General features: G+C 36.7%; 1 protein-coding gene across 1 annotated transcript in view; it reads left to right on the forward strand.

Moving 5' to 3' along the window:
- DSG1 (desmoglein 1) overlaps positions 1-20739 on the forward strand; it is a 42774-nt gene that overhangs the window by 13263 nt on the left and 8772 nt on the right. The window contains exons 4-12 of the mRNA XM_016187200.2: positions 848-1003; positions 3075-3219; positions 4573-4739; positions 6437-6571; positions 7086-7271; positions 11860-12119; positions 13417-13556; positions 16695-17012; positions 19550-19683. Coding sequence (XP_016042686.1) covers positions 848-1003; positions 3075-3219; positions 4573-4739; positions 6437-6571; positions 7086-7271; positions 11860-12119; positions 13417-13556; positions 16695-17012; positions 19550-19683 — 1641 coding nt within the window. The remainder of the gene's footprint in view (positions 1-847; positions 1004-3074; positions 3220-4572; positions 4740-6436; positions 6572-7085; positions 7272-11859; positions 12120-13416; positions 13557-16694; positions 17013-19549; positions 19684-20739) is intronic.

The raw sequence follows: 20739 nt of genomic DNA on the forward strand, positions 1-20739 counted from the left end.
TGCAATTTCTCTCTGTTTTATCAAATAAAATTGAAAGGAAAAAATGGAAAAATGGTCACTAGGAGCTGTAGATTGATAGTATTCACACCAAACCATAGCAGTAACCTGGTGAATGAATGAATGAAAGAATGAATGAATGAATGAATGAATGAATGAATGAATGAATGAATTCCATACATGACCCAGTGTTAGTACAAACCCCAAAAGTGCAGTAAATGTAAATATTAAATGATTGAATGCATGAATGATTATATAGACATAGATTTAATACAATGATACTTTAGCATCATTTGGTAAAAATTGAAATTGAAATTTTAATTGCAATATTTATCACCATTAAATCTTAGAGGTGTAATTATTCCATTTACACAGGAAGACTCTTCTTTATTTCTTTCTTTAATATATATATATATATATATTTATTTTCCCTTCTTTTTATTGTTGTTGTAGTTATTGTTGTTATTATTGATGTCATTATTGTTAGTTAGGACAGAGAGAAATGGAGAGAGGAGGGGAAGACAGAGAGAGGGAGCCAATGACAGACACCTACAGACCTGCTTCACTGCTTATGAAGCAACTCTCCTGCTGGTGGGATCCTTAGGCTGGTCCTTGCGCATCCTGCCATGTGCGCTTAACCCGCTGCAGTACCACCAGACTCCCGACTCTTCTTTATTTCTAACATTCCACCAAGTGGAGTAAAGAATAGTACATTTATGTATCAAGAAAGTTACTTGTCAAACAAATTTCTTAATACATAAATAGTACATTTATGTATCAAGAAAGTTACTTGTCAAACATAAATTTCTTAATTTGCTCCCTGTAACATTTTTACTTGTTTTCTTTCTAGATTCATTCAGATTGTGCTGCAAACCAGCAAGTTACATACCGCATCTCTGGAGTAGGAATTGATCAACCACCTTTTGGAATTTTCATTATTAATCAGAAAACTGGTGAAATTAATATAACATCCATAGTTGATCGAGAGGTCACTCCTTTTTTCATTGTAAGTGGACTCTGCATCAAATTCTATAATATATGTTCTGGCATATGTTGCTTTTGGACTATCTTAAGTTCAAATCATACTTGACTGGTGTCAGTAGTCTCAATATTATATATTTGGGGTTGTCTCAAATTATGAGCATCACATGATCCAACAAAAGTAGAGATTAAAAGAAGGGAACTATTTCACTTGATCACTTAGCAAAAAAAAAAAAATTGTTAATCTCTAGACTTTCTCTAGTGACAAGCTAGGATATTTGGAAAGATAAGCTCCCAACTATGACTCCTTTTCCTCAATCCAACTTGAGTATGCCAAGTGCTAAATCTGCAACAATTAATAGAGGTTTTATTGAGTAAATAAACTTCATAGTAAATTCTCATTGTTCATGTACACTCCAAGTCCAAGAGAGTGCCTTGAAAATACTCTAATTCACCCTTAACTGAATCTCATCCTACCTTTCCTCTATGTATGTTGTTGGAAGTGGGGAGCTTAGGGAGGCTAAAGATTTACTATATAGCTGTTGACATATGAATACAATTTCTCATCTCCCTCTGATAGCTATCTGAAAAGCACTCACATCCCTTATCTGATGGTCTTTTGCATCCCATGCTCCTGAACACCAATACCCTCTCTGCCTTCTCCCCTCATTCCTTCCTCAGATTCCTTTGCTTTGGTGCAGTACACCACCATGTGTCCCCAGTTTCACTTTGTGCTTTCCATTTCTGCTCCTGTGTCTTAAGTTCCACCTTGATTGCTCACTTTCCTCTTTATAGTAGGTCTGTCAAAGCTTAAACATACTGTTTCTTCAAGCCCTTGATCACTATCAATTCAAACAAATGACTTCCTGGGCAACTTTATTAGAAACTTTGAGTTCTTCCATCATAAACTCCCATAATGAATTCTTACTCCTCCAGTTCAGGAATTTTCTGCTATAGTAAATTCATAAACAGGATCAGTTTTCTGGGCTTTTTTTTCTTTTTTTTTTTTCTTTTCTTTTCTTTCTTTCTTTCTTTCTTTCTTTTTTTTTTTTTTTTTACCAAGGATTCTCTCTAAATGCATGTTTACTTATAATGACTTTTTCTTCAAGAATCTTCTTCTATTAACTTTTTTTTTCATTTATTTTCTGTTTGTCCCATTAGTTGGTTTCATTTCCATCCATCATCATGGTCACTAGTCAACACTTAAAACGTAGAAGAAGAAATGCTTCCTTGATTTGCAGTCTCTCCTATTAAAATCCCACCAAATGTCTATAAAACTTTTCAATAGTATGTACACTTGCTTTCATACATCTTTCTTCTCTGTATCCCCCAGACTGCTTTAATTCCTTAATCTTCTCCTCCAAATCTATATTTTTGTTTTTATCTTCAGACTTGTTTCCCCACAAACTCTCAATAAGATATCTTCACCTTTAACTATTAACAGGCAACAGTTTAAATTATCTGCACTTCAAAAATCAGAATACAAAGACTCACATAGCCATCACTTAGTTTATGAATGTCAAATCCCTTTGAAGTCCAATAGGACTCTACTATATAATCAAGCCCTAAAAAAAAAGCCCTTATTTAGGGTGGAGATAGATAGCATAATGGCTATGCAAAGAGACTCTCATGCCTGAGGCTCCAAAGTCCCAGATTCAGTCCCTCACACCACCATTAGCCAGCTGAGCAATGCTCTGGTAAAAAAAAAAAAAAAATCATATATATATGTCTCCTATTTCTAATTTTAGACAGTTTTTTTAACTCTATTCTCACACAAACCCTTTTGCTTGGGATACTGGACCGATTTCCTGCTTCATGTATTCATCGTCTCCTTCAATATCTGTGTTAATCGTTACATCCTACATCAAATCAGCAGTTTTGTGATTTCTTTATAGAATGTAATAGGCTACCCTTTCTTAACTGGTATTTTCCAGTTTGTGATTGGCTTCCTTTCTTGAGCCTAAGTCGCTTAGGCTTACATTCTTATAGAAAGCAATAGCTCTTCCATTCTTTTTCTCACAGTCCACAGCATAGTGCTCTAAAAAAGAACCTGGTAAAAATACCTTACAGCATATATATTCTATTTTCTCTCCTAGATCTATTGCCGGGCCCTGAATGCACAAGGCCAAGATTTAGAGAGGCCTCTAGAGCTCAGAGTCAGGGTACTGGATATAAATGACAACCCTCCAGTATTTTCTATGTCTACTTTTATAGGACAAATAGAAGAAAATTCCAATGCAAGTAAGTAATCAACTTTATTATCTGAACAAGAATACTCGGGCGGGGGTCGGGCGGTGGCACAGTGGGTTAAGCGCACGTGGCGCAAAGCGCAGGGACCGGCGTAAGAATCCCGGTTCGAGCCCCCGGCTCCCCACCTGCAGGGGAGTCGCTTCACGGGTGGTGAAGCAGGTCTGCAGGTGTCTATCTTTCTCTCCCCTCTCTCTCTGTCTTCCCCTCCTCTCTCCATTTCTCTCTGTCCTATCCAACAACAAAGCAACGTCAACAATGGCAATAATAACCACAACGAGGCTGCAACAACTAGGGCAACAAAAAAGGGGGAAAAATGGCCTCCAGGAGCGGTGGATTCATGGTGCAGGTACCGAGCCCAGCAATAACCCTGGAGGGGAAAAAAAAAAAAAAAAAAAGAATACTCGGGCTTCCAAATGATTTTTAGTTTTTTTATTGGTCAACCAGAAGCTAAACCATTTCAATGTACTGTGTCCAAAGACAGCATAATTATAGTTGAAATGGAGTTTGAGTGTAGAAAATAATTTATTTTATGAATGCTATCATTTTTTTCATATTTTCCAATGTTCTCCATTAAAACTGCTTATAAAATAATCCGGAGCCAGGTGGTGGTGCACCTGGTTAAGTGCACATGTTACAGTGTGCAAAGACCTGGGTTCAAGCCTCTGGTTCCTACCTGCAGAGGACAAGCTTCACAAATGGTGAAACAGGGATGCAGGTGTCTTTGTCTCTCTAGCTATCTCCCCCTTTCTTCTAAATTTCTGACTGTTTATATCCAAAAAAATAAATATAATAAATTTTTTAAAAAATCATGGAAAAGATGAGTTCCAATTACCTCTTTAAACTTATCATTTTACTAACAATCCTCTAGGGTCTATAGAAAGAAATTAAGTACTGTACTATTCAATAGGAATTTTATATAATTTTCTCACAATAGCTTACTCAATTCTCTAGCAAAGTCAATCAGAACAATCCTATTGTCATATATATTTATACTATGAAAACAAATAAAAGAGATCATATAGCTTAGAACACGTTACAATGGAGCATTTTATCTTACCATGAAAACCTGAAAAAAAAAAAGAATATGTTAAAATGAGGAATGTTTTTTGTTTTGTTTCCTGTCATTAATGTTTAACTTCCTAGTAAAAGATGATATTTTATCAAGGCAAGGGTATAGGGTGTGTGTGTGTGTGTGTGTGTGTGTGTGTGTGTGTGTGTGTAAAACAAAGAGCAAAAATAGTAAAATGAATTATCTGAACAAATCTTAACATTTGTTTGAAAATTAATTTATTACACCATAACATGAAATCTGTCAGCTTGCAATAAAATTTCCTTGGTTTCTAGATACTCTGGTGATGAGGCTCAATGCTACTGATGCAGACGAACCAAATAATCTGAACTCCAAAATTGCTTTCAAGATCATAAGGCAGGACCCTTCTGATTCACCAATGTTTATCATCAACAGATACACTGGAGAAATCCGGACAATGAACAACTTTATAGATAGGGAGGTAATTTACTTTTCTCTAAATTAATTGCTAATCTTAAAGGAACTGATTCTGAAAGCAGCAATATTTAAGAAAAAAGAATGATAAGATGATATTTAAGTTTCTTTTTTGTCTTTGTGTTGTTCTGATCAGCTGTGGTTTATGGTGGTGCAGGGGATTAAAACTGGGACTTCAAAGCCTCAGTCTCTTCACATAATACTATGGCTCAAGAAATATCTTTAAAATAACAAAAGAGATTTTCAAATACGTTTTTTATAATCTTATCTATCATTCAGCCTTACATAGGCTTGCAGACATTTAGGAAAACTTTATTCTGGGGCTATATAAAATATGTAAAAGTCATTTTGAGTGATTTCTATAATGAAAGAAAATGAAGAAATATTTTCTACTATGTCTCCTACATGTGAATATGGTAGAGACTGCAATAATCTTTAAAAACTAAAAAAATGCATTTATCTTTCTTGTACTCAGTATATTCTAAGACATTAGAATTCATCCCCCATCTTGCCTACTCACAATCCCCTGGTTACTTTAGGAAATGGATTGCAGGATCAGAACAATAAATAGGAATTAGGTAACATCCAAACCAATCTTTTCATTTATAAAGAAGAAAATAATTATTGACTGTCACTAAATTACAATAAACATTTATTTATCATGCCATGTAGTCTCATGATTTTTAAATTAAAAAGAATTTTAGCAATGAAGACCTCTAAAAAGTAAAGGAAGACTGTAGTCACTGGGAGTATTTTCTTATCCTGGGATCCTTAGAAAGATCACAAGATATCCCTAACTATGAATCCTCTAAAATTATTGCCATAATGAGAATATATATATATAGATATATTTATATGCTTATGATTAGAAATCTCTTACCAGTTTTTAAAAATTTAGTCCCATTAAACAGAATCAAGCAGATGATAAATAATTCCACTGCTGCAAATTATTTTTTCTCTTAATTCTCCTGGTACACTTATTGGCTGATTATTAGGGTTTGGAACATTCATGCCATAACTTGTTAATAGACCTTAGTATGTCTTCTTTTGATCATTGTGGTCAGTTTCAACCTTCACAAGCTCTTTCAATTGCTGAACACAAGAAGGAATGGTGGCTTTTAAAATGTTTTTTGTATATTAATTATTTAATAATGATTGACAAGATTGTGGTATAAGAGGGGTACAATTCCATACAATTCCCACCATCAGAGTTCCATATCCCCTTCCCTTCATTGGAAGCTTCCCTATTCTTTATCCTTCTGGGAGTATGGACCAAAGATCTTTATGGGGTGCAGAAGGTGGGAGGTCTGGCTTCTATAATTGCTTCTCCACTGAGCATGGATGTTGGCAGGTTGATCCATACCCCCAGCCAGTTTCTATCTTTCCTTAGTGGGACAGGGCTCTAAGTGGGGTCCCAGGAGACATTAATGAGATCATATGCCCAGGGAAGTCAGGTTGGCATCATGGAAATATCCACAACTTGGTGGTGGAGTATTGGAGTTTATTTTTTTTTTAATTTAAACACTGTCAGAAATGGAAATAGAAAGCTCCATATTGATTTATGTGAGAATCAAGGATTTCCAGCATTAACTATTACTCCTATTTCCATAATAGATTTATGGAAATATTGAGCTGGAAAATTTCAAGGACTTTGCACAAAATGGAGTCAAGATTGTCTACTTTAACTCTGCTATGTATTTCTAGAGCTGTGGCCAGTATTCTCTTGCTGTGAGAGGTTCAGACCGAGATGGTGGAGCTGATGGTATGTCAGCAGAGTGTGAATGCAATATTAAAGTCCTTGATGTCAATGATAATATCCCATACCTGGAACAGCCTTCAGTAAGTATTTGTCCCTGAAATTAGTAATTTAAAATTTACTACACTGTAAAATTTGTTTGAAAACTTTATTTAGGGGCCAGGAATTAGCGCATCCTGTTAAGTACACATATTACAGTGCACCAAAGACCTGGGTTCAAGCCCCTGGTCGCCACCTGCAAGAAGAAAGTTTCATGAGTGGCAAAGCAGGGCTGCAGGTGTCTCTCTGTCTCTTTTCCTCTCTATCTCCTTATCTCCTCTCAATTTCTTTCTATATCTATCCAATAATAAAAATAAATTAAAATATTTTTTAAAAGAAAAGCTTTATTTACAGACTTGCATGCTATCTTTATATACATAGAATACAAATGTAGAAACATACATTTGGAAGTTGCTTATGTAACTTATAGATGGAAAATGTACTGGAGCCACGGAAGGTGAGACTGTAAACACAGGACTGCTTTTTTAAAATTAGGAACATTCATAGCCATGTTAACTTACATTGTGTGTGCTAAAACTTCTTTACGTCTTGTTTCAGTATACGATAAGTTTCCAAGAAAATTCTCTGTATTCAAACTTAATGGAGATGAGAGTCATTGATTTGGATGAAGAGTTCTCAGATAACTGGATAGCAGTGATTTTCTTTATCTCTGGAAATGAGGGAAATTGGTTTGAAATAGAAATGAATGAAAGAACAAATGTGGGGATATTTAAGGTTGTTAAGGTATGGTATCATCTTAGACATTTTCTTGGTTATTATTTTTATTCAAAATGTTAAGCCTAAGGTGTTACTAACTAACTAACAAAACTAACAAACTAAGAGTTTGTTGTTTTGCCAGGCATTTTTTTTTCTTCATTTGTGATTCAACATGAATTTACAAAATGAAAGATAACAGGGGTATAATTCCATACCATTCCCACCACCAGAGTGCTATGCCCCTATTCCCTCCACTGAAAACTGCAGTGGTTCTCCCAAGGTCATAGATATGGGCTGACTATTATTTCCATATATATATCCCTTTTTTTTCTTATGGCCCTGCCTTCTCTTCCTTTCTAAGTCATACTTACATCTATTACTACTTCCAGTTGTCTTTCCTTTTTTTCCCCTTTTTTCTCTGAGTCCTGATGGAATTGGGTTTCAGAGTCTTCTAGTCATCTTCCCCTAACATTCTCTCCTTCTGGGAGTGTGGACCAAAATTATTTTGGGGTGTAGAATATGGGTTCTGGCTCCTGTAATTGCTTCTCTACTGGACATGGGTTTTGGCAGGTTGATCCATACACCCAAGCCTGTTTCTGTCTTGCAACATTGTTTCTGAAAGGTAATAATATATGAGGCAGGACAAAATGTTTAATAAACAGGAGCCACAAAGTGGAATAGAGTACGTGAGAATAGGGATTTTTAGGGTGGTAAGAAAGTAGGAAGTCTGGGATTTGGGTGGTAGCGCAGCGAGTTAAGCGCATGTGGCACAAATTGCAAGGACCGGCCTAAGGATCCTGGTTCCAGCCCCTGGCTCCCCACCTGTAGGGGAGTCGCTTCGCAGGCGGTGAAGCAGGTCTGCAGGTGTCTATCTTTCTCTCCCCCTCTCTGTCTTCCCCTCCTCTCTCCATTTCTCTCTGTCCTATCCAACAATGACAATGTCAATAACAACAACAATAATATCTACAACAATAATAACAAACAAGGGCAACAAAAAGGAACATATATATATATATGAAATTAGGAAGTCTATTTTAGGTTTGTTCCTAGGAGTCCATGACTTTTGTAATTTTTGTTTGAGCTTGATAGTTAATATAGAAGTGAGTTAAAAATATTGTCTGGGAAGATGTAGTCAGAGTTGAGAATAGGACTAGAAAGCTAGATTAGAGTGCAGATTAGCTTTCAAACTTGAAGAAAAAATATAAATACATATTAACTACTTACTACGTCGATCTAACTCAGGACCCATGTATATCTGTATTTAGTACAGGAACCTTTAAAACCTCCCAGTTCTTGGTCAGCCTGAGCTCATAATCCATGGTCACAGGTGGAAACATTCTAGGCTTGCACTCATTTCAGGACCAGTCTTCCTCAAATGCCAGAGTAGGATGACCCAGCCTCCCTTCAGAGGGTGGGGAACTGCTTACCATTGCTATTTTATAGTGAGGGCAAAGTCCTAGAGAGGCCCACAAATGAGCTTATTTTGATGTTCCTGATCAAAGTGACCAGTGATGGTGGAGAGAGAAATATATTAGAGGCCTAAGCCCATAGAATCTATGGGGGAATCCAAGGACTACGTGACTAGGACCCCAGGTGATGTGGGTGGCCTGCTAGTGACTAAAACAGCCATCATTAAGTGAACCAGTCTCTAGCCCTTTCCTGGCTTTTGTAGTCCCTTCTTTACCTGACTTTCTCCCAGTTGTGAAAATATTGAGTGTCATTTGTTGGATACACGTTTTTTTATAGGGAGCTTTCTGGTAAATCATTTCACAAAAGTAGCCATTTACTCTGCTGGTGGGAGTTGTGTGGAATTGTACCCCTATCATCCTATGGTCTTATCAATCATTATTAAATCAGTAAAAAAAAAAAAAAAAAAAAAGGCATTTAACTTGAAACTTTCCCATAAAGGCAGTACTTCTTCATAGATATTAGTTGAACGCTTTCTAATGTATAGATCTTACTTCATGCTTACAAAAAAAGTATAATACTTTAAGTTTTGCTTTTACAGTATTTAAAGCAGATATAATGATTTTCAAATAAGTATCCATGTATGTAAATGATTATACACTGAAAATATTCCCCAAGTAAGTGGTTTATTCCTCCAGTGTGTTTTATGAAACCAAGGTAAATTATTGTGACTGTTAATTTATCTTACTCCCAATTCATTGAGATTAGTGGCTCAGAGTTATTATAGACATGAGTGTCCTAGAAATTTGGTCTATATCATAGAGATTTGGCTCAAATCAAGAGAGTTTTCCTGCGTCCTCCCTACATTAATGACGCACTATATATACTTGCAACAGAATCTCCTTTGAGATATTGGGATGGATGTATGAATCCTGGGTAGCTAGTAGTAAAATTTCCATCCTGTGGTATTTTGTTTTTTACATGGATTTCATATGATACGTTCAATAGGTATTCTTAATGGTAAAACATAATTCCTTTTAACCTATTTCTTTCCGTTAATACATCCCTTGGAAATAGGCTGATGGAATGATTTCTCCATAGGACAATATAACATTCATCTCATACGTCTTCATGAAATGTGGCCAAGTCTCTAGCATCCATTTACTGAAGCAGTTTGCAGGTGCTTTGAGATTATATACAGGGGAAACTGCCCTAATCAATTTCATTACAAATTATTGTCTTTAGACTATCCTTACTATTAGTATCCTTTTAAAAAATATTTATTTATTCTCTTTTGTTGCCCTTTGTTTTGTTGTTATTATTGATGTTGTTGTTGGATAGGACAGAGAGAAAGGGAGAAAGGAGGGAAAGACAGAGAGGGGGAGAGAAAGACAGCCACCTGCAGAACTGCTTCACCGCTTGTGAAGTGACTCCCCTGCAAGTGGGCAGCTGGGGGCTCCAACCTGGATTCTTAGGCCAGTCCTTGCGCTTTGTGCCACGTGGGCTTAACCAGCTGCGCTACCGTCCAACTCCTACTATTAGTATTCTTAATACCTGTATCTGTAAAACTTTTCTTCTAGTTACCATATAATGATTCCATTATCACAGTTACATATATGTACATGTGTGCATATAATAGATGTATACATGATTTTGCTACCTTCCTGGTAATTGTAAATAAACCCATCACTAGACAAAGAAGAAAAATTTCAGCTAAGTGGGGTACTTAATCTGTGACTTGATAATTATCTAAAATACTTTCATGAGGAGGTCGGGAGCTGGTGAACTGGGTTAAATACACATAGTATGAAACCTAAGGATCTTTGCCTAAACCATGCAAGGATCCCAGTTTGAGCCCTGAGCTCCCCACCTGCAGAGGGGTTGCTTCAAAAGTGGCGAAGCAGGTATGTACGTGTCTTTCTATCTCCCCTCCTCTCTCAGTTTCTCTCTGTCCTATCCAAAGAAAATGGAAAAAAAAAAAAAAAAAGGCCACCAGGAGCAGTGGATTTATTATGCAAGCAATGAGCAACGAGCCACCCCAGTGATAACCCTAGAGGCAATAAAATAAAATAAAATAAAATAAAATAAAATAAAATAAAATAAAATACTTTGGGGGCCAGCTGGTGGTGCACCTGGTTAAGTGCTGACATTACAGTTCCCAAGGACCTGGCTGGTCTCAAGTCCCTGGTCCCCACCTGCAGAAGGAAAGCTTCACTAGTATGAAGTAGAGCTGCAGGTATCTCTCTGTTTCTGTCCCTCTCTATCTGCCTTCCCTTCTCAATTTCTCTCTATCTCTATCTAATAAGAATAATTAACAAATAAAAATTTTAAAAAATAAAATATTTTCATGAAAATTTAGTAAAATATTTGGCTATTTGGGAAGCTGTGAAAAAATCCATTTTTTTGTGAATTTCATAGCTGTTGACATTGACAGTGTTTTTCCATAAGAAAAGTGAGTACTTAATTAAATTATAGTATAAAATTATTTGTTCCAGAAAATGTTCTTAAAAAAAGGATTTCCTTTTATCAGGTATATGCTACATTATATTACCTGACTTATGGGGGAAAGTCACAATGACAACTTAAATATCTTCTAAACAGTTCTTTATGGATATAATAGCTCAAATGGTTGAATTGAGCAGATAATATTTTAGGCCAATACCTTGTAATAGAGTAACTTTCTGAAAAACGTAAAGTGATAGAAGGTAACAGACTCTCTCTTGAACAGAAAATGCATAGATTTGCCCATTTTTATTGTTTTAAATGATACCTAATTGAAACTAATGCCATGTTTTCAACTTCCTTAAGAAAGAATCTTAAAGAATTTTCTTCTTAAGGCAGGGTAGATAGCATAATGATTACGCAAAGAGACTCATGCCTGAGGCTCCAAAGACCCAGGTTCAGTCCCCTGCATCACCTTAAACCAAATGCTGAGCATTTCTCTAGAAAAAAAATTAAGAATAATTTAATTTTTTCTTTGTTATATTTCATGTTTGTATTAAATTCATGATGAAACTAAAATAATCAATATTTGCTTATATTTAATTTTAAAATGATAGATTTTTTGCACATTCTCAAAGAATTTTCCTGTGTGTGTGTGTGTGAGAGAGAGAGAGAGAGAAAGAGAGAGAGAGAGAGGTCACATACTTGAAATCAAACCTAGGACAGATTATATTTCTTATGTGTATTTCACTCTTTTTTTTTCTAGCCCCTAGACTATGAAGCCATGCAGAGCCTTCAACTTAGTATTGGTGTTAGAAATAAAGCTGAATTTCATCAGTCAATTCTGTCTCAATATAAACTCACAACAACTGTGATCTCTGTGACTGTGGAAAATGTAATTGAAGGCTCGGTGTTCCGCCCAGGTTCAAAGACATATGTAGTGACTAGTAATATGGGACAAAACCATAAAGTGGGAGACTTTATAGCTACTGATTTGGATACTGGTCGAGCTTCAACATCTGTTAGGTAAGGCTGTCATTTTCCACCTTTCACTCACCACACACTAAGCTGAAGGGCATATGCTCATTTCAGAACTTTAAATATCTTAATTTAAATAGCTTTCATTATTTTTGAAATTATTGTTCAATAATAGAAGCAGTATCTCGTGAAGTGGTAGTAATTGCAGAGTTCTGAAGAAAATGTAGAATATTATATGTGTGAATGTGAGATTTAAAAATACAGATTTCAAGTGAGAAGATGTCTCACAAGTTTAACACTCACGTGCCATATATTTTATCGACCGATTAGTTGGTAGTCACACATCATGGTTAGTTTACTGGATGATTTTGTAGATGGATTTTCCCATTGTCAACTTGCTTACCTTGAAATCAATTAGATTTACCTCATTTCAGTTATGTTCTTTACTGTAAATTACTGCACTTATAGTTGATCAAAATTTTGGCATGAAAATCTAGTTACTTGGTTACTTTAAGGAAAATGTATGCCATGTGGTTAAAAAATAAACTCCCCAGATAGTCAAAAATCTCTACTTAATCATGAAAATCTGTGTATCTTTTTTTACATGTAATTTGTACAGTGCTGTTGAACAAGAATATGGTATCGAGAAGAAAGGGGGGAGCCTCATAAATGAGGTTTTTTTTTAATTCTCTATATTCACCTTGCACCATGTGAATACGCTCTACCACTGTGACGGAGAAAGTCCTGTAGCCCATGAGTGCCTAAGGACAAACCACCTCTCCTTCACCACCTCTCAGCTGTAGTATAGCATCCAAAGCAGAGTTGTCTGACCAGTGCTTGTGCAGCAAATATGTCAATGAGAAGAAAACCATTGGAATCCTAAGATGAGGAGAGGAAAAACAGGAAAGGCAGTTGGAAGTTCAAAAAGAGTTCTGTAAAGTAATTGAGTATATAAGGAATAGTAAATAAAGACCAAAGTAATAAAGAAGTATTTTGTTGTATTTAGTAAAAGAATAGGCTGGAATTAGTTATAGTCCAGCAAGATCCAGAATATGGTTCTTCCTAAATAGTTCTTAAGCAGACAGAAGCAAGTGAAAAAAAAAAAATTGTCAGCTAGCATAGATTATTTGTTTTTACTTCCAAGTAGGTAGTAGAGACATCTCATCAGAAATGCTTCTTCATTACTTACATTTAAATCTTTATCTATTTTGGAATGCTTCACAGATAGAATCTAGTTATTGACAATTAGACCCAGGAGTTATAGCAACTGAAGGAAACATGCTCAATAATTTAAATTTCGGCTTTTAACTTAGCTGATACTAATTTGTACTGGTTTCTTTCATAGGTATGTAATGGGGAATAATCCCGCTGACCTGTTAGCTATTGACTCAAAAACAGGTATAATTACTTTGAGAAATCAAGTGACCTATGAACAAGTTCAGATGCTTGGAGGACGATATCAAGGAACAATTCTAGCTATAGATGGTAAGCAATCCACTATTTTCATTCAAAACTATGTATACTTGCAGAAATTAGAACTGTAATTGTCTTTTGTATATTTTAATCTTTATTTATAAAATGGAAATATTGACAAGACCATAGCATAAGAGGGGTACAATTCCACACAATTCCCACCACCAGAACTCCCTATCTCATCCCCTCCCCTGATAGCTTTCCTATTCTTTCTCTCTCTGGGAGTATAGACCCAGGATCAGTATGGGGTACAGAAGGTGAGAGATGTGGTTTCTGTAATTGCTTCCTTGCTGAAAATGTGTGTTGACATTTGGATCCATACTCCCAAACTGTCTCTCTCTTTCCCTAATGGGGCAGGACATCAAGGAATGTACTGAGAGACCTCAAATTTATGTAATTTTGCTGAGCAGCCTGCCTGGCTGAAGTTTTCTCTTTCTTAAACTCAAAAAGGAAGAGAGAAGAAAAGAGGAAAAGACTGTGAGAGTTATCAAAAATTAAGTAGGTCCTTGTGCACCATAATGTGTGTGGTTAACCAAGTGCACCACTATCCAGCCCTATTTTTAAATTACTAAACTATAACTCAAGATAGCTTAACTTTAAATAATCTTGAGAAAGTTGATATATAACTTCCTGTAAGCAGGTTAGGAGTAACGCATTTATATTACTTTTCAAAATCAGTAAAATTAAGTTAGGCTAGTAACTGAAGGAAAGTTCCTCAAGACTAATTCTCCTGAGCAATATTTTCTACTTCAAATCTTCTTCTTCTACTCTTTTCCCCTCTGCTTTTCTGATTATTTCTCTCCCTTCTACTGTTATAAAGTAGATTAAACAATAAAACAAGTCAATAACTTGATTTAAAGATTTAGGGGAATTGAAATAATATTCTTTAAAGCACCCAACCAATTCAGAAAACTTAACAAATTGTACTGTCATTTTCTACAACTGGTTAAAATAAATATTTTTATTTATTATGGGAATCAATATGTTTATTTTATCCATATATAAAGCTTAGACTAATTTCATGCTAAAATCATCTTAAGCAAATTCTAATTAACATTTTTCCTTGTATTAAATACTGAACTTACATATTCATAGAAATGGGAAAAGGTGAATTATACACAGGAAACTGTTAAACTAATGGAAAGAACATATTTATGCTTTCAGGCAAAAAACTGTAACCTTCTGGGAATATTATATCTGGTGATGACAGCAACAAAAATTCCAGTAATAAAATCAGCATAGCTGAATTTGGAGAGCAAGGCTTTTTAAAAGTTAAAGAGTTTCAGATACTAAGTTGGGGGTGAGAGTATTTTGCAGACACCAAACATAGGAAAATGAGAAATTATGACCCATGTGTCAACAACTGTTCTGTAAATCATTAATTGCTTAATAAAATGATAAAAAAAAGAACTTCAAAGAGACTGATTATATATGCATTTCTGTTAGGTACTTTCAAGGTTATCTTGATTCTACTCAGAAACTACATACTGAGTCCTAGTTAGATGTCAGTCATTATACCAGGTTCTACATTTATATTAATGGGCAGATTTTGTATTATTAAATAATAATAATAGTATGTTGAAACAGAAAGCGTGGACAAATTAAGTTGACTCAAATAGCAAATGTCCCTACTCCTTATGTATCCAAGAAATACATCTTGCTAACACATTGAAGAACAGAGAAAATAGAAAATGTGAAGTATCTACTTGAGGATCATCTTTTTAGCACAGGAAAATTCCTCCTCCCCTAACTCCAGTAGTCCTGATCCCTCTCCTGTGAGTTAGTTGAACTTCCTATATTATTCCTGTTGATGCTTCATGTAGAGATACTGTGTTTATTTTGCTAGGATGTTTCTGTAGAATTGACTTACCACACTGCTCAAAAATCCTTTGGTTTTGAGATTACCTAATAGAAAAAATATAGACTCAATATTAGTGATAGTAAACTAAAACAGCAGATAAAATCTAGTTAACAGATTTATGCAAAAAAAAATCAATGTTTGAACTGCTTGAGGGATGTAGCTGAATAACACATGTGATATTTCCTGGGTATGCTTCACATCGCAGGAGACAGATTTTCAAAGACACTAATATTCACCATTCTTTGATTTAACAACTGAGTCACAAGTGAGGGATAATAAAGAAAGTCCTAGGGACCAGGAACTGAAGCACCAGGTTGAGGACTTGGGTTCAGCTCCTAGTTCAAGCAGAGAGAGCGTTCATTAACAGTGAAGCAATGCTGCTGGATCACCTCCACCACCACCTCCACCACTACCTCCACCACCACCTCCACCATCTTCACCATCTTCACCACCACCTCCACCACTACCTCCACCACCACCTCTACCATCTTCACCTCCACCACCACCTCCACCATCTTCACCACCACCTCCATCACTACCTCCACCACCACCTCCACCATCTTCACCACCACCTCCACCACCACCTTCACCACCTCCACCATCTTCACCACCCACCACCTCCACTACCACCTCCACCACCACCTCCACCACCACCTCCACCACCACCTCCACCTCCACCACCTCCACCATCTTTACCACTACCACCACCTCCACCATCTTCACCACTACCACCACCTCCACCATCTTCACCACCACCACCATCTCCACTACCACCTCCACCGTCTTCACCTCCACCACCACCTCCACCACCACCACCACCACCACCTCTCTCTTCCTTTCTATTTCCCCTTACCTCTCTCAATTTCTACTCTCCTACCAAATAAAAGAAAAAGAAAGTAGGGAAATCAGAATGAAAGAAAGGAAGAAAGAAAGAAAGAAAGAAAGAAAGAAAGAAAGAAAGAAAGAAAGAAAGAAAGAAAGGAGGGAAGAAAGAGAAAGAAAGGGAAAGAGAAAAAGAGAAAGAAGAGAGAAAAAAGGAAGAAAGGAAGGAATAAATAAGAAAAGCTGACTTTTGGAAGCTTTGAAGTTGTCATGCAGATATGAGCCCTAGCAATAACCCTGGTATCAATAAAAATAATAAATAAATAAATAAATAAATAAATAAATAAATAAATAAATAAATTTATGGGAATGAAGAGAATAGACACTGAAGAAAAAAGTTGTTCATTATCTACTACTTATTATATTAAGTGTATAAAATTTATTTTCCAATTTTAATCTTGTTACAGATGCTCTTCAAAGAACTTGTACTGGCACAATTAATATTGACCTGAATGGTTCTGGCTGGAGGGAAACAGGAGAAACCCACAATCAAAGTAACACTGACACTAACACTAACACTAACACTGACACTGACACTAACACTAACACTAACACTAACACTAACACTGACACACATGAAAACAATAATAACCAAGGAAATACCAATGAAAATGCCGCCGATAATGAGGAGTATAATACTGGAACATATCAGTATACGGCAGATAATGTACATTTTGGTCCTGCTGGCATTGGACTGCTCATTATGGGATTCCTGGTCCTAGGATGTAAGTACTTGAATACCATTATTGATATTTTTTTTAAAAATACTGTGGAGAAGAGATATATCTTCTAATATATTTTATGGGCTATTTTTAAAGAATTAGTTTGTGCTGGGGGTCAGGCAGCCGCATGTTCAGTTAAGCACATAGATCACCATGTGCAAGGACCCAGGTTCAAGTCTCCTACTCCCCAACTACAGAGTGGGACACTGTAAAAACAGTGAAACAGATTTTCAGGTATCTATCTTTCTCTCTCCCTCTCTATCGCCTCTTCCCCCTCTCATTTCTCTCTGTCCTATCAAATAAAAAACAGAAGAAAAAAAAGGTGGGGTAGGGGAATGGCCTCCGGGAGCAGTGGTTTCATAGTGCCGATACCAAGCCCCTCAGCAATAACCCTGGTGGCAATAAGAAGGAGATGGGGGGAAGCGGGAGAGGAGTAGAGGAGGAGAAGACTTGCTTTTTGTTTCATGATATTAAGAAGGAATAAAGGGAATCAGACAGAACACTGTCATGTGTGATGCTGATGATTATACCTGGGCCTCTTTCACTCTACTGGTTGAGCCGATCATTTCAGTCATTGCTTCACACACTTTTATTTTGTTCATTTGCTTAAATTTTTATTATCTTTATTTATTTATTGGATAGAGACAGTTAGAAATTGAGAAAGGGGAGATACAGAGGGAGAGAGACAGAAAGACACCTGCAACACTGCTTCACCAGTTGCAAAGCTTTTCCCTTGCAGGTAGGGACCAGGGGCTCAAACCTAGAGCCCTGCACATTGTAGCATGTGCACTCAACCAGGTGCACCACCACCTGGCCCCTATTTTTGTTTATTTTTTAACAGATCACTTTATTGGGCAGGAGGGGGGGTGTTGATTTACAAGACAGCTGTCACAGGTATATAGCTTCAGGATTCCCTGTGCCAAGTGCCAGCACACTACACCCCACCCTCTGTTTCCACAGTAGAGCATGCCCACGCCCCTCCCATTACCTGCCTTTGGAAACCTTATATGTGCTACAGTAGAATATGTGGGATTCATTTTAGCCTGTATTTTCCCTTTCTTTGTTTCTTTTTTAAAATATATTTATTTAGTCCCTTTTGTTGTCCTTGTTGTTTTATTGTTGTAGTTATTGCTATTGTTGTTGGATAGGACAGAGAGAAATAGAGAGAGGAAGGGAAGACAGACAAGGGGGAGAGAAAGACAGACACCTGCAGACCTGCTTCACTGCTTGTGAAGTGACTCCCTTGCAGGTGGGGAGCAGGGACTCGAACCAGGATCCTTAAGCCAGTCCTTGTGCTTAACCTGCTGCTCTACCTCCTGATTCCCCCTTTCTTTGTTTCTTAAGTTCTGCATACACAGAAGTGAAATCATTTAGTATCCCTTACCTTCTGCTGATTTCACTTAACACAATTCCTTCAAGCAAAGAATAAAATTTAATAATTTCTTATAGCTAAATAATTTCTTCACAAAGTCCTCAGCCATCTGTCATTGTACATTTGGGTTGCTTCCTAATTTGGACTCTTACAGATCGAACCACTTCTTTCAGCCAATATTTTACAGTTTGCATTTTTAATTTGTATTTTGTTGTTATTATCTCTGGGGCTTCACTGGTCTGGAGTGGCTTTTTCAGAGAGAGAGAGAGAAACAGAGATGGGAGTCCATGTATGATGCCTCATTGAGCGCACAGGTTACAATGAGCAAGGACCAGAGTTTGAGCCCTCAGTCCTCACCTGCAGGGGGAAAGCTCTGCGAGTGGTGAAGCAGTCCTGCAGGTGTCTCTCTGTCTCTCTCCTCTATCTCCCCTTACCTCTCGATTTCTGGCTGTCTCTATCCAATAAATAAATAAAGGTAATAAAAAATTTAAAAACTAAAGAAGAAAAAAGAAACATTGACAGGGAGAGATACAGACCCCAGAGTGCACTTTACCCCACTGGAGTAGAGACTGGACTTCAACCTGGGTCACACATACAGCAAAGCAGCCACTCTCCCAACTTAGCTATCTTGCTGGCTCGGAAAAACATTGTTATGTGTTATCCTGATCGCTAACTGTATATGAGTGATCTTAAGAAAAGTTGTCTATGTAAGGGAAAATAATGGCCTCGTAGTAATGATTTTTCAAGGTACAGGTAAGATATTGATTTTTGTTTTTTAAGTCAAGCTTGTATGAAAGAAGAAAAATAAGTAAAAGCAGAGAGGAGGGATCAGGAAGAAGCAAGCATATTACCTAATTCCTCTAGTCTTTCCTTCCTTCCTCTTTAACTATCTTCTTAAGCAAGTTCATGGAAGACACTGACCTATTTTAACAGTATGATATATACAATACAATTTGAAGTCTGTATATCAAATTAAATTGGTGATAGTGTTTACATGAACTTGGGGATCTCACCTATATGTGTAGCTTGTTTTCTGAGATATTTATAAAAAAAAAAAACAGAATGAAATGGAATTAGAAGTTCAACTTTAACCATAAAAAAAAGGCAGGATGATTCTTCCCATTATGACCATCCAACTAATTTCAATATTCCATTATTTCATTATCAGTGGTTCCATTTTTGTTAATCTGTTGTGATTGTGGAGGTGCCTCTGGTGGTGGAGCTGGCTTTGAACCTGTACCAGAATGTTCAGATGGGGCAATTCAGTCCTGGGCAGTAGAAGGACCACAGCCTGAACTCAGGGTAAGTGTTAATAATTTGCAAGAAGTGACCTTGGTTGTATTATTAATAATCACAGGAATAGTTGAAATGAAAAAATGTCTATTGACAGAAAATAAAACATAAATTGGGAAACTAGAAATCTATGGGAAAATATATCATGACATTTCTGGTTCTAGAACAAGCTTCAGAGAAGTCTGTGTGTGTTGGGGGCATATGGGTGTCTAGTTTTATGCCATTTAGATGACATAATACTGAAAATGGGCAAAAGGCTGCCCTAAACTGCAAAAATGCTAGAACTCTGCATACCAATCATCTGTGTCAAGGGAAAAAGTTTTAATTGTGCAAACAGGTTGTGTACCTTTGTTATGCAAATCAACTTCCTTCTTCTAGATAATGATCACTTTAAAAAAGAAGCATTTATTTACTTTGGCTAGAAACAGAGAGAAATTGAGAAGAGAAATAGGGAGAGAGAGAAAGAGGGGAGAGAAATAGAGAAGGAGAGAAGGAAGGAGAGAGACCAGCAACACTGTTTTACTACTTGTGAAACACCCCCCCACACACATCATAGATGGAGACTGAGGGCTTGAACTCAGGTCCTTGTACATTATAATGTGTGAGATCAATGGGATGTGCCAACACCCAGCCCCACACCTTTTTTTTAACTAGTTGCAATGAGAGGAGGATGAGGAGGCAAGTATTGGACTTGTCCCTGCTTTCCTGGGAGCGTGAAGTTAGGACTTGAATTCTACTGATACATATACAAACACCACTTGCTAACAGGAATCTAGTTACTCCCTAAGGTGGCCATCAGGAAAGGATGTAGGATTCTTAACAAAGTCAAAAGAACATAACAGTACAACTTCTCCCTAGATGGGTTGTCACATTCTTTAAATTGTAAGCCTCAAGCCAGTTTTGCCTTTTACAGCCCCAAAAAGTTCATCTGAATTTTATTAAAGAGGAGAAGGGGAACAAACTGCAAAAAGTTTTGGTTATATGATTACAGTTGTCACCTAAGCTCAGTCTATGCACAGGAGCCGATAATGGCGGTCAATCGCAGACAGTATTACTCTTTGATCT

The sequence above is a fragment of the Erinaceus europaeus genome, chromosome 15 (genome assembly GCF_950295315.1).
Source record: "Erinaceus europaeus chromosome 15, mEriEur2.1, whole genome shotgun sequence".
Taxonomy (NCBI): Eukaryota; Metazoa; Chordata; class Mammalia; order Eulipotyphla; family Erinaceidae; genus Erinaceus; species Erinaceus europaeus.